The sequence below is a fragment of the Salvelinus fontinalis genome, chromosome 3, assembly GCF_029448725.1.
Source record: "Salvelinus fontinalis isolate EN_2023a chromosome 3, ASM2944872v1, whole genome shotgun sequence".
NCBI classification, from domain to species: Eukaryota; Metazoa; Chordata; class Actinopteri; order Salmoniformes; family Salmonidae; genus Salvelinus; species Salvelinus fontinalis.
The window spans coordinates 78,555,974-78,569,770 of NC_074667.1; the positions used below are offsets into that span (position 1 = coordinate 78,555,974).

Sequence of the window (13,797 nt, forward strand, 5' to 3'; positions counted from 1 at the left end):
GCGTACCCACCCTCGTCACACCCTGACCTAACCAAAATATAAAGAAATCATAGATATCTAAGGTCAGAGCGTGACAGACACACTGTTCACTAGTCAATGTTATCTCCTTGCAGACACACACACACACGTCACTTCCCCATGCAGAGCCTCTTTCCATCACACTTCCCTGCCAACTCCCTCTCCTTCACATTCATCCTAACTCCCACACGGAGAACAGAAAGAGCCCTGTCTTACAGAGAGAGAAGGGCACGGAGAGTCGTAGATTCTGTTACTGTTTGCTTATGTGAAGAATTCAAATGCGCTTGGAAAAATACAGTTCTCCAGTTGTTCTGATGGATCATAGTAACAATAGAAAATAATATAATACACCCCTTCACTTCTATAGAACCGGTTCAGTCAGTGCTTCTCTCTCTGATTCATACAGTCTGGTATAGTCTGGTCTGAATTTCACCAATAACAAAATACCATCCATCTACAGCATGCCTTGGGATGTGTCATCTATTGCTCTATATTGTATGAAACAGGGACTGTACTAACAGCTTTCTACAGCCATCACATAGAACTATTCATAGACCTGTCCTTGTAACAGCGGTCTTGTTCAACTTTGAATTATCCAAATTATTCATGGGCTTTTGAGGGCCAGCAGTGAGTCTGAGTTCTCATCCCAAATTGCACCCTAGTCCCTATATAGGGCACTACTTTAGACCAGGGCCCATAGGGTAGTAGTGCACTACTTTAGACCAGGGCCCATAGGGTATTAGTGCACTACTTTAGACCAGGGCCCATAATGTAGTAGTGCACTACTTCAGACCAGGGCCCATATGAAGTGATTTGAAAGGCTGGTCATAGCTTACATCAACAGCATCCTACCGGACACCCTAGACCCACTCCAATTTGCATACCGCTCCAACAGATCCACAGATGAGGCAATCTCAATCGCACTCCACACTGCCCTTTCTCACCTGGACAAAAGGAACACCTATGTGAGAATGCTGTTCATTGACTACAGCTCAGCGTTCAACACCATAGTGCCCACGAAGCTCATCATAAAGCTAAGGACTCTGGGACTGAACACCTCCCTCTGCAACTGAATCCTGGACTTCCTGACGGGCCGCCTCCAGGTGGTAAGGTTATGCAGCAACACGTCTGCCACGCTGATCTTCAACACGGGGCCCCTCAGGGGTGTGTACTTAGTCCCCTCCTGTTCTCCCTGTTCGCCCACGCCTGCATTGCCAAACACGACTCCAACACCATCATTAAGTTTGCTGACGACCGAACAGTGGTAGGCCTGATCACCGACAACGATGAGGCAGCCTATAGGGAGGCGGTCAGAGAACTGGCAGTGTGGTTCCAGGACAACAACCTCTCCCAAATTGTGAGCAAGACAAAGGAGCTGATCGTGGACTATAGTAAACGGCGAGCCGAACAGGCCGCCATTAACATCGACGGGGCTGTAGTGGAGCGGGTCGAGTGTTTCAAGTTCCTTTGTGTCCACATCACCAACAAACTATCATGGTCCAAACACACCAAGACTGTTGTGAAGAGGGCACGACAAAACATTTTCCCCCTCAGGAGACTGAAAAGATTTGGCATGGGTCCTCAGATCCTCAAAAGGTTCTACAGCTGCACCATCGAGAGCATCCTGACTGGCTGCATCACCACCTGGTATGGCAACTTCTTGGCATCTGACCCTAAGGCGCTACAGAGGGTAGTGCGTATGGCCCAGTACATCAGTGGAGCCAAGCTTTCTGCCATCATGACCTATATACTAGGCGGTGTCAGAGGAAAGCCCAGAGAATTGTCAAATACTCCAGTCACCCAAGTCATAGACTGTTTTCTCTGCTACCGCACGGCAAGCAGTACCGGTGCGCCAAGTCTAGGACCAAAAGGCTTCTTAACAGCTTCTACCCCCAAGCCATAAGACTGCTGAACAATTCATCAAATGGCCACTGGACTATTTACATGGACCCCTCCCTGTCCATTTGTTTTGTACACTGCTGCTGTTGTTTTTGTTGGTGTTTTAGCCAACACAGTATCTCTGACCTGATATTTCTAGAACTGCCTCCCAGAAGCACTAGAAATTAACAGTAATGCTCCCAGCTAGGGACAAAGATGTGTCTAGACATCAGCTTATAAAATACAGAATAATGGGGATGACGTTTCCTCAAGCCTACCAAAGTCCTTAATAGAGTTACATTACCTAGAAATGCCACAATTCATCATTTTTTACTCCACCCTCCCAGGACTCCATCCCCAGGACGCCAACACCCAGGACTCCATCCCCAGGACTCCATCCTCCAGGACTCCTCCCACCAGGACTCCACCCACCAGGACTCCATCTCCCAGGACTCCAGCCCCCAGGACTCCACCCCCCAGGACTCCACCCTCCTAGGACTCCATCCCCAGGACTCCATCCCCCAGGACTCCACCCCCAGGATTCCAACCCCTAGGACTCCAACCCCAAGGACTCCATCCCCCAGGACTCCACCCTCCCAGGACTCCACCCTCCCAGGACTCCACCCCCAGGAGGACTCCATCCCCCAGGACTCCACCCTCCCAGGACTCCACCCCCAGGAGTACTCCATCCCCCAGGACTCAACCCACCAGGACTCCACCCACCAGGACTTCATCCCGCCAGGACTCCATCCCCCAGGACTCCATCCCCCAGGGCTCCATCCCCCAGGACTCCAACCCCCAGGGCTCCAACCTACAGGACTCCACCCACCAGGACTCCAAACCCCAGGACTCCAAACCCCAGGACTCCAACCTACAGGACTCCACCCACCAGGACTCCAAACCCCAGGACTCCAAACCCCAGGACTTCATCCCCCCAGGACTCCACCCACCAGCACTCCAAACCCCAGGAATCCAAACCCCAGGACTCCAAACCCCAGGACTCCATCCCCAGGAGTCCACCCCCCAGGACTCCACCCCCCAGGACTCCACCCCCCAGGACTCCACCCCCCAGGACTCCAAACCCAGGACTTCATCCCCCCAGGACTCCACCCCCCAGGACTCCATCCCCCAGGACTCCACCCCCCAGGACTCCACCCCCCAGGACTCCACCCCCCAGGACTCCATCCCCCAGGACTCCATCCCCCAGGACTCCACCCCCCAGGACTCCACCCCCCAGGACTCCATCCCCCAGGACTCCACCCACCAGGACTTCATCCCCCCCAGGACTCCAAACCCCAGGACTCCAAACCCCAGGACTCCAACCTACAGGACTCCACCCACCAGGACTCCAAACCCCAGGACTCCAAACCCCAGGACTTCATCCCCCCAGGACTCCACCCACCAGCACTCCAAACCCCAGGAATCCAAACCCCAGGACTCCAAACCCCAGGACTACATCCCCCAGGAGTCCACCCCCCAGGACTCCACCCCCCAGGACTCCACCCCCCAGGACTCCAAACCCCAGGACTTCATCCCCCCAGGACTCCACCCCCCAGGACTCCATCCCCCAGGACTCCACCCCCCAGGACTCCACCCCCCAGGACTCCAAACCCCAGGACTCCAACCTACAGGACTCCACCCACCAGGACTCCAAACCCCAGGACTCCAAACCCCAGGACTTCATCCCCCCAGGACTCCACCCACCAGCACTCCAAACCCCAGGAATCCAAACCCCAGGACTCCAAACCCCAGGACTCCATCCCCCAGGAGTCCACCCCCCAGGACTCCACCCCCCAGGACTCCACCCCCCAGGACTCCACCCCCCAGGACTCCAAACCCCAGGACTTCATCCCCCCAGGACTCCACCCCCCAGGACTCCATCCCCCAGGACTCCACCCCCCAGGACTCCACCCCCCAGGACTCCACCCCCCAGGACTCCACCCCCCAGGACTCCATCCCCCAGGACTCCATCCCCCAGGACTCCACCCCCCAGGACTCCACCCCCCAGGACTCCACCCCCCAGGACTCCATCCCCCAGGACTCCACCCACCAGGACTTCATCCCCCCCAGGACTCCAAACCCCAGGACTCCAAACCCCAGGACTCCAAACCCCAGGACTCCAACCTACAGGACTCCACCCACCAGGACTCCAAACCCCAGGACTCCAAACCCCAGGACTTCATCCCCCCAGGACTCCACCCACCAGCACTCCAAACCCCAGGAATCCAAACCCCAGGACTCCAAACCCCAGGACTCAATCCCCCAGGAGTCCACCCCCCAGGACTCCACCCCCCAGGACTCCACCCCCCAGGACTCCACCCCCCAGGACTCCAAACCCCAGGACTTCATCCCCCCAGGACTCCACCCCCCAGGACTCCATCCCCCAGGACTCCACCCCCCAGGACTCCACCCCCCAGGACTCCACCCCCCAGGACTCCACCCCCCAGGACTCCATCCCCCAGGACTCCATCCCCCAGGACTCCACCCCCCAGGACTCCACCCCCCAGGACTCCACCCCCCAGGACTCCATCCCCCAGGACTCCACCCTTCAGGACTTCATCCCCCCCAGGACTCCAAACCCCAGGACTCCATCCCCCAGGACTCCAACCTCAGGACCGAAACGGATACTGAACCACTGTAATTCCGCTGCTGCTCCACACTGAGACACACCACAATGAAATACAGAAATACTTTTCAGCACCACTGGCTCAAATGACATTTTTTTTGCATCTTCTTATCAATTTTGAGATTTCTTGGTATTTTGGTCCATTAATATTAGTATTTTTAAAAAGTACACATAAAAATATCTAAAACAATGAAAATGTTTATTTAGATTATCATACTATCATCATAAAGCGTTTTATGATTTTTAACAAATTTAAAATAGACATACATCAATCATTTCAAACCTCACTACATTGAATTACACAGAATTTCAAAGCCCATTTCATAGACAATGTTACATACTGGACTACATTTAGTTTAACTTATTTTGAAGAGATGGTGATTGCTTCTAAATAGGCTTTTGGCACGTGGTAGTCTTTTAATTCAGTGTACTTGTCTTCATCTGCCATTTCCTGAAAGTCAGACTCTATCCGCACGCCAAACAATTGTTCTCAGCTTCAGAAGCGTCTGCATTCACCAAATGATCTGTGGTTATCCTTAGATATATTCTCCTGACTTTCCAATAGGGAATTGTTGATATTCTGTCATTTTTTCTTGTCACGCCCTGGCCTTAGTATTATTTGTTTTCTTTATTATTTTAGTTAGGTCATGGTGTGACATGGGGTATGTGTGTGTTTGGGGTATTATATGGTAGAGGGGGTGTTGGTGGTAGTGTATGGGTTTGTGTTGAGTGTATGTATCTAGCTGTGTTTATGGTTGTGTGGAGTTTTCTAGGAAAGTCTATGGTTGCCTGAATGGGTTCTCAATTGGAGACAGCTGGTTTCTGTTGTCTCTGATTGGGAGCCATATTTAAGGTAGCCATAGGCTTTAGCTGTTTGTGGGTAATTGTCTATGTCTAAACGTTAGTAGCTTGTGTGTGCACTTTCGTTTTGTAGTTTCACGGTCGTTTGTTGTTTTGTTAGTTTGTAAGTGTTTTGGTTTCGTTTTTTCCTTCTTCAAAATAAAAAGAAGATGTCTTATTTTTCACATGCTGCGTTTTGGTCCGTCTCTCCCCCACACGATCGTGACATTTCTATTCTACATAATATTTTATTTGAATGAATTTGCCAAAAATGCATGTCTTTAGTATTATACAGATATAAAGATTTGAAAAGTATTTATCCACAATCTGCTCTGGAAAAGTCTGGTCCTGAAGTGAAACAAATATATGCACGTATTTCAGAAACATTGTAATGAAAAAAAGTATTTTATTTGTGTCTACATCAACTAGTAAAAGTTGATTGTGAATTGATTAAAGGCTCTATTTAATACTGTACGTTTTCTTGAATTTGTTCTGGAATTTGGGGACTGTGAAAAGACCCCTGGTGGCATATCTGGTGGGATAAGTGTGTGTGTCAGAGTTGTGTGTAAATTGACTATGCAAACAGGATAGTGATTGGGATTTTGGGATTTTCAACACATTAATGTTTCTTTTAAAAAGAAGTGATTGCAGTCTGTCTCTCCTCAATTCTTAGCCAAGAGAGACTGGCATGCATAGAATGGCATGATTATAATTAAGAGCAAAACATGCCACTCTGTTCTGGGCCAGTTGCAGCTTAACTAGGTCTTTCCTTGCAGCACTGGACCACACGACTGGACAATAATCACGATTAGACCAAACTAGAGCCTGCAGAACTTGCTTTTTGGAGTGTGGTGTCAAAAAAGCAGAGCATCTCTTTGTTACGGCCAGACCTCTCCTCATCTTTGCAAGCATTTAGTCTATATGTTTTGACCATGACAGTTTACAATCTAAGGTAACGCTAAGTAATTTAGTCTCCTCAACTTGTTCAACAGCCACACCATTCATTACCAGATTCAGCTGAGGTCTAGAATTTAGGGAATTATTTGCACCAAATACAATGCTCTTAGTTTAAGAGATGTTCAGGACCAGTTTATTACTGGCCTCCCATTCCAAAACAGACTGCAATTCTTAAGGGGCGGCAGGTAGCCAAATGGTTAGAGCGTTGGACTAGTAACTGAAAGGTTGCAAGATTGAATCCCCGAGCTGAAAAGGTAAAAATCTGTTGTTCTACCCCCTGAACAAGGCAGTTAACCCACTGTTCCTAGGCCATCCTTGAAAATAAGAATGTGTTCTTAACTCACTTGCCTAGTTAAATAAAGGTATAAAAAAAATATCCTAAAACTACTAATCTATTTTAACACTACTGTTAATCTATCCTAACACTATTACTAATCTATTATAAAACTACTTCTCATCTAACCTAACACTACTGTTAATCTATTTTAACACTACTGTTAATCTATCCTAACATTACTGTTAATCTATCCTAACACTATTACTAATCTATTATAAAACTACTTCTCATCTAACCTAACACTACTGTTAATCTATCCTAACACTACTGTTAATCTATCCTAACACTACTGTTAATCTATCCTAACACTACTGTTAATCTATCTTAACACTACTGTTAATCTATCCTAACACTACTGTTAATCTATCCTAACACTACTGTTAATCTATTTTAACACTACTGTTAATCTATCCTAACACTACTGTTAATCTATTTTAACACTACTGTTAATCTATCCTAACACTACTGTTAATCTATTTTAACACTACTGTTAATCTATCCTAACACTACTGTTAATCTATCCTAACACTACTGTTAATCTATCCTAACACTACTGTTAATCTATCCTAACACTACTGTTAATCTATCCTAACACTACTGTTAATCTATCCTAACACTACTACTAATCTATCCTAACACTACTGTTAATCTATCCTAACACTACTACTAATCTATCCTAACACTACTGTTAATCTATCCTAACACTACTGTTAATCTATCCTAACACTACTGTTAATCTATCCTAACACTACTGTTAATCTATCCTAACACTACTGTTAATCTATCCTAACACTACTGTTAATCTATCCTAACACTACTGTTAATCTATCCTTACACTACTGTTAATCTATCCTAACACTACTGTTAATCTATCCTAACACTACTGCTAATCTTGTAACAGATTTCATTGGTGGAAGGAGAGGAGGACCAAAATGCAGCGTGGTACGTATCATTAATATCGTTTATTTGAGAATGAATACAAAATGAACAAGAGAATAAATGAAAACCGACACAGTCCCGTATGGTGCAAACACTGAAACGGAAAATAACTACCCACAACCCATAGTGGGAAAACAGGCTACCTAAGTATGATTCTCAATCAGAGACAATGATCGACACCTGCCTCTAATTGAGAACCATACGAGGCCAAACACATAGAAATATAACGTACAGACCAAAACATAGAAAAACAAGGAGTGAAGGGAGACTCTGGCAGCTCTGGAGTGAAGGGCGACTCTGGCAGCTCCGGACTGAAGGGCGACTCTGGCAGCTCCGGAGTGAAGGGCGACTCTGGCAGCTCCTGAATGACGGACGGCTCTGGCAGCTCCTGACTGACGGGTGGCTCTGGCAGCTCAGGACAGACGGGCGGCTCTCGCTGCTCCGGACAGGAGGGAGACTCTGGCTGCTCCGGACCGGAGGGCGACGCTGGAGGCTCCAGACCAGAGGGCGTCGCTGGAGGCTCCGGACTAGAGGGCGTCGCTGGAGGCTCCGGACTAGCGTCCCTCGGAGGCCTCGTGCCATGGATCCTCACCGGAGGCATCGTGCCATGGATCCTCACTGGAGGCTTCGTGCCATGGATCATCACTGGAGGCTTCTTGCCATGGATTATTGCTGGAGGCTTCTTGCCATGGATTATCACTGGAGGCTTTGTGCCATGGATCATCACTGGAGGCTTCGTGCCATTGATTATCACTGGAGGCTTCTTGCCATGGATTATCACAGGAGGCTTCGTGCCATGGATTATCACTGGAGGCTTTGTGCCATGGATTATCACTGGAGGCTTTGTGCCATGGATTATCACTGGAGGCTTCTTGCCATGGATTATCACAGGAGGCTTCGTGCCATGGATTATCACTGGAGGCCTGGCTCTGGGAGAAGGCACAGGACTCAACAGGCTGGGGAGACATGCAGGTGGGATAGTGTGTAGCACAGGCACAGATCTCACCAGGCTGGGGAGACATACAGGAGGCCTTGTCCTTGGCCGAGGCACCGGGTGCACTGGACCGTGGAGGCGTACTGGCGGTCTCAAGCGCAGAGCTAGTACCACTCGTCCTGGCTGGATCCCCCCTGTAGCCCGGCAAGTGCGGGGAGTTGGAACAGGCCGCACTGGGCTGTGCTGGCGAACTGGAGACACCATGCGTAGGGCTGGTGCAGTATACCCCTGGCCAAGAAGACGCACTGGAGACCAGATGCGCTGAGCCGGCATCATCCCTCGTGGCTCGATGACCACTCTAGCCTGGCCGATTTGAGGAGCTGCGATGTAGCGCACCGGGCTATGCGTGCGCGCATTTCCTTTGACCTCACGGCTTGGTTTCTGCTCTGACATGCACTGTCAACTGTGGGACCTTATATAGACAGATGTGTGCCTTTCCAAATCATGTAAAATCAATTGAATTTACCACAGGTGGACTCCAATCAAGTTGTAGATACATCTCAAGGATGATTAATGGAAACAGGATGTACCTGAGCTCAATTTCAAGTCTCATAGCAAAGGGTCTGAATATTTACGTAAATAAGGTATTTATGTTTTTTATATTTAGTAAATTTGCAAAAATGTATTAAACCTGTTTTCGCATTGTCATTAAGGGGTATTGTGTGTAGGTTGATGAGGAATTTATTTGATTTAATCCATTTTAGACTAAGGCTGTAACGAAACAAAATGTTGAAAAAGTCAAGGGGTCTGAAAACTTTCCAAATGCGCTTTATCTCCGTGGCATCTTACATAATTTATGCAGCAGCATGCAATACATTTTTGGACTCACCTTATTGGGCTGTGAACAGGAAGGTGGACGGCGGTCCTTTGTGGGCAAAGTTTGTCATAAAAATCAGCCGTTCTCTGGATTTATGGTACTTTCAAGACAACTGGGAACTCTGAAAAAAACAAGGTCTAATCATGACGTCAGTGATCTTCTGGTCGGAGCTCTAGAAAGAGGCCAGAGTTCCCGACTCACAATTCCGAGTTGGGTCACCGTTCAAAACATATTTTCCCAGTCGGAGCTCGTATTTTCTTGTCTTCCCAGTTGTCTTGAACTCATTGAAGTCAGATTTCCCAGTTCTGAGTTAACAGTTGTTTTGAGCCCTGCAGAAGTCATGCTGGATTGGCAGCATGGCCAATGTTGAATGTTTATCATTTTAAGCCTGGAAAGGAGACCTTTAAACCCAGAATTGGGACCGCACACCCACTCCACTGAATAGCAGGCTAATGATTGCCTTGCAATGCTTGCAGTTAGCCACTGATTCATTCCAAACCTCTTATTGTTGTTGTGTAATGTTCATGTCCAATGGTTGATGAGCACCAATACGTTGTATCTATAATTTCTCTTCATTATTTATCTTCATATGACAAGAATTAAAATGGATTTGCCAGTAGATTGTCGACTTGATACATGATTTAGATTTTGAAAGTCTAATCAAAGCTACTGTAGATATCATGTGATTTGACATAATTTTATCTGTGGCCAATAACCTTGAGCCTTTAATCCCAAGGGGTTTGCTTTTTCGAGCTCCCCCCTTAGATTTTGAGTAGCTCTATTTTCGTCATCCGTCTCTCTCATTCTCTCATTCATAATGAAAACACTCTCTCTGTCTTATTCATGTTATATTTATCACATGGAAGAAATGGGATGTCTCCTTCACTACAGTACAACCTCTCCAGACAGTGAGACACTCAAAGCCCCAATGTGCAGTATTAACTTCCGTGTTCCGAATGGCCATCTAGTTATTATATTCTATTACATTCTATTATTTTTTATTACATTATTTTCTAATCTATTATATTATTTTGTACGCTATTCTATTATTTTCTATTCTATTCTATTATTTTATATTCTAGTATTTTATATTCTTTTCTATTCTATTATTTTCTATTCTATTCTGTTATTTTTTATTCTATTATTTTCTATTCTAGTATTATCTTCTATTATTTTCTATTATATTCTAGTATTTTCTATTCAATTCTATTATTTTCCGTTCTATTATTTTCTATTCTATTATTTTCTATTATTTTCTATTCTGTTCTATTATTTTCTATTCTACTCTAATAAAATGCTCATCCAGAGGCGGCGCTCCTAGTGGCTGGGGACTTTAATGCAGGGAAACTTAAATCAGTTTTACCTCATTTCTATCAGCATGTTACATGCGCAAGCAGAGGAATTTAATCCACACACAGAGACGTGTACAAAGCTCTCCTTCACCCTCCACTTGGCAAATTTGACCATAACTCTATTCTCCTGATTCCCACATACAAGCAAAAACTAAAGCAGGAAGTACCATTGATTCGCTCAGTACTTAACTAGTCAGATGACGCAGTCTGGATGTTTCCTGAGAGAATGCCAAATCTGTCATCAAGGCAAATGGTGGCTAATTTGAAGAATCTCAAATATAAAATATATTTAGATTTTGTTTAACTTCTTTTTTGGTTACTACATCATTTCATATGTGTTTGTTCATAGTTTTGATGTCTTCACTATTATTCTACAATGTAGAAAATAGTAAAAAATAAAGAGAAATCCTTGAATGAGTAGGTATGTCCAAACTTTTAACCGGTACTGTAGCTGATGGCAAATAGTCCAGGGAGACAGTTAACCAACCGTTCTCTCTTGGTACCCGTGGTGTGTGCTCTCCAGAGGGTGGTGAGGTCTGCACAACACATCACCGGGGGCAAACTACCTGCCCTCCAGGACACCTACAACACCCGACAACACCCGAAAGCACAGGAAGGCAAAAAAGATCATCAAGGACAATAACCACCTGACCCACTACCTGTTCACCTCGCTTCCATCCAGAAGGCGAGGTCAGTACAGGTGCATCAAAGATGGGACAGAGAGAATGAAAAAAGGCCATCAGATTGTTAAACAGCCACCAATGGCACAGAGAGGTGGCTGCCTACCAACAGACTTTATATCATTGGCCACTTTAATAAATGGAACACTAGTCACTTTAATATTTTTTTTTACATATCTCACATTACTCATCTCATATGTATATACTGTATACTGTATCCTTCACTATCTATTCTTTACTATCTATTGCATCTTAGCCGCTCTGTCACTGCTCATCCATATATTTTATACTTATATATTCTCATCCTGTTCCTTTACTAGATTGTGTGTATTAGGTTTTGTTGTGGAATTGTTAGATATTACCTGATAGATATTGCTGCACTGTCAGATCTAGAAAGCACAAGCATTTCACTACACTCACAATAACATCTGCTAACCATGCGTATGTGACCAATAACATCTGCTAACCATGTGTATGTGACCAATAACATCTGCTAACCATGTGTATGTGACCAATAACATCTGCTAACCATGTGTATGTGACCAATAACATCTGCTAACCATGTGTATGTGACCAATAACATCTGCTAACCATGTGTATGTGACCAATAACATCTGCTAACCATGTGTATGTGACCAATAACATCTGCTAACCATGTGTATGTGACCAAGAAAATGTTATTTGATTTCAATAAAGAGCAAAACTTGAAAAAAAGATCAATGCTGAATAAAAAAATCTTTAAAAGTTAGCTGTTCTTTGAACATTCAGCATATAATTTCACAAATAACAGTAACACAACAACTTCTAATACCGTGGAGTCTGCAACTGCAATAGCACGAAAATCCCTACAACTATTTGATCCAGAAACACCGTAAAAAACCTTTGAAAGGTCCCTTGCCTTATACAGAATGGAGACCCTGCTCTGTAAGGGCTACAACGTCCCGTGTCATAACTAATTGATCCCAACACACTGAATGCCTCTACAGCTCTCAGAACGGACACTATTGAGAGGCTGTGAAGTCTTGTTTCATAACCCTGTGACCCCTCACCATGCCGAACCTGCCCCTTTGCCTTTTCAGATTGGAGACTGAGTGCAATAGCACCGGTAAAACTGTAACTCTTTGATCCCGTAAGTATCACCTAGAAAACCTAACAGCTTGTGTACGGTCCTGTACCATCACTCTGTGTGACTGTCCCCGCTCACCCCCCCCCCCCCCCCCCCCCCCACCCCCAAGCCTCCTACACCACCCTCCCCAGCCCTCCCTGCCCCAGCCTTCCTCCCCTTCCTTCGCCATCCCTGCCCCCCCTGCCCTGCCCTGCCCTGTCCTTCCCTCCCCAGCCCTCTCTGCCCCACCTTCCCTACCCTAGCCCTCCCTGCCCCCCCCCCTTCTAAAGCTCTTTCCTAGCCCCCCCTGCCCTCCCCTCCTCAGCCCTCCCTGCCTCCCCTACCTTCCCCAGTCCTCTCTCTCACCTGTTCAGCAGCCTCTGGGTCCAGGTGTGAGTCCAGGAGAGGCATGGTGAACTGGATCTTCCTGGGGCTTCCTGTATCCATGGTCCTGCTGGCGGTAATAGTAGTAGACAGAGAAGAGGAGAACCAGGGGAGACAGAGTACAGAAAGGAGGAGGGAGAACCAGGAGAGATGGAGTACAGAAAGGAGGAGGGAGGGAGGAGGTAAAGGTAGCTATGGAAGAGAGGAGGGAGAACCAGGAGAGATGGAGTACAGAAGGAGGAGGGAGGGAGGAGGTAAAGGTAGCTATGGAAGAGAGGAGGTGGAAGTGGTGATGCTGCTACACTGAGCTCTGTCTGTCTCTCTTTCTCTCTCTTCACACACGTCCCGTTATTTTAGCCCCGTTCTCTCTCTCCCTGTCCTTTCTATGCCGTACTCTTTCAGTGTCTTTCTTTGTTTTCCAGCTCTACTGTTCCTCTATTCAGTCTCCTTTCAGTTTTATAATAGAGAGGAAGGAGGGAGGCAAGGGCATACTGTGCTCTCTCTCTCTCTCTCTCTCTCTCTCTCTCTCTCTCTCTCTCTCTCTCTCTCTCTCTTCTCTCTCTCCCTCGCTCTCTCTCTCTCTCTATCTCTCTCTCTCTCTCTCGCTCTCTCTCTCTCTCTCTCTCTCTCTCTCTCTCTCTCTCTCTCGCTCTCTCTCGCTCTCTCTCGCTCTCTCTCGCTCTCTCTCGCTCTCTCTCGCTCTCTCTCGCTCTCTCTCGCTCTCTCTCGCTCTCTCTCATTTGCTGAGTCTGGCTCCCTCTACACGACTCCGCCCCCTCTCCACTCTCTCTCGTTCTATTGGCTGGTCGTGCACTGGGGCTTATCTGCAGAATCCAACCATGCCGGAGGCTGAGGCTTTCCTAACTCCTA

General features: G+C 46.8%; 1 protein-coding gene across 2 annotated transcripts in view; it reads right to left on the bottom strand.

Annotated features, from left to right (window-relative positions):
• Positions 1-13,492, bottom strand: part of LOC129851521 (protein phosphatase 1 regulatory subunit 1A-like) — a 57,461-nt gene extending 43,969 nt beyond the window's left edge. The window contains exon 1 of one of the 2 annotated variants that reach the window (XM_055918144.1): positions 12,910-13,492. In XM_055918144.1, the coding sequence (XP_055774119.1) occupies positions 12,910-12,990 (81 nt within the window). In that variant the 5' untranslated portion in view covers positions 12,991-13,492. The remainder of the gene's footprint in view (positions 1-12,909) is intronic. The other variant, XM_055918143.1, reaches the window with a different exon arrangement.
• Positions 13,493-13,797: the final 305 nt, after the last annotated feature.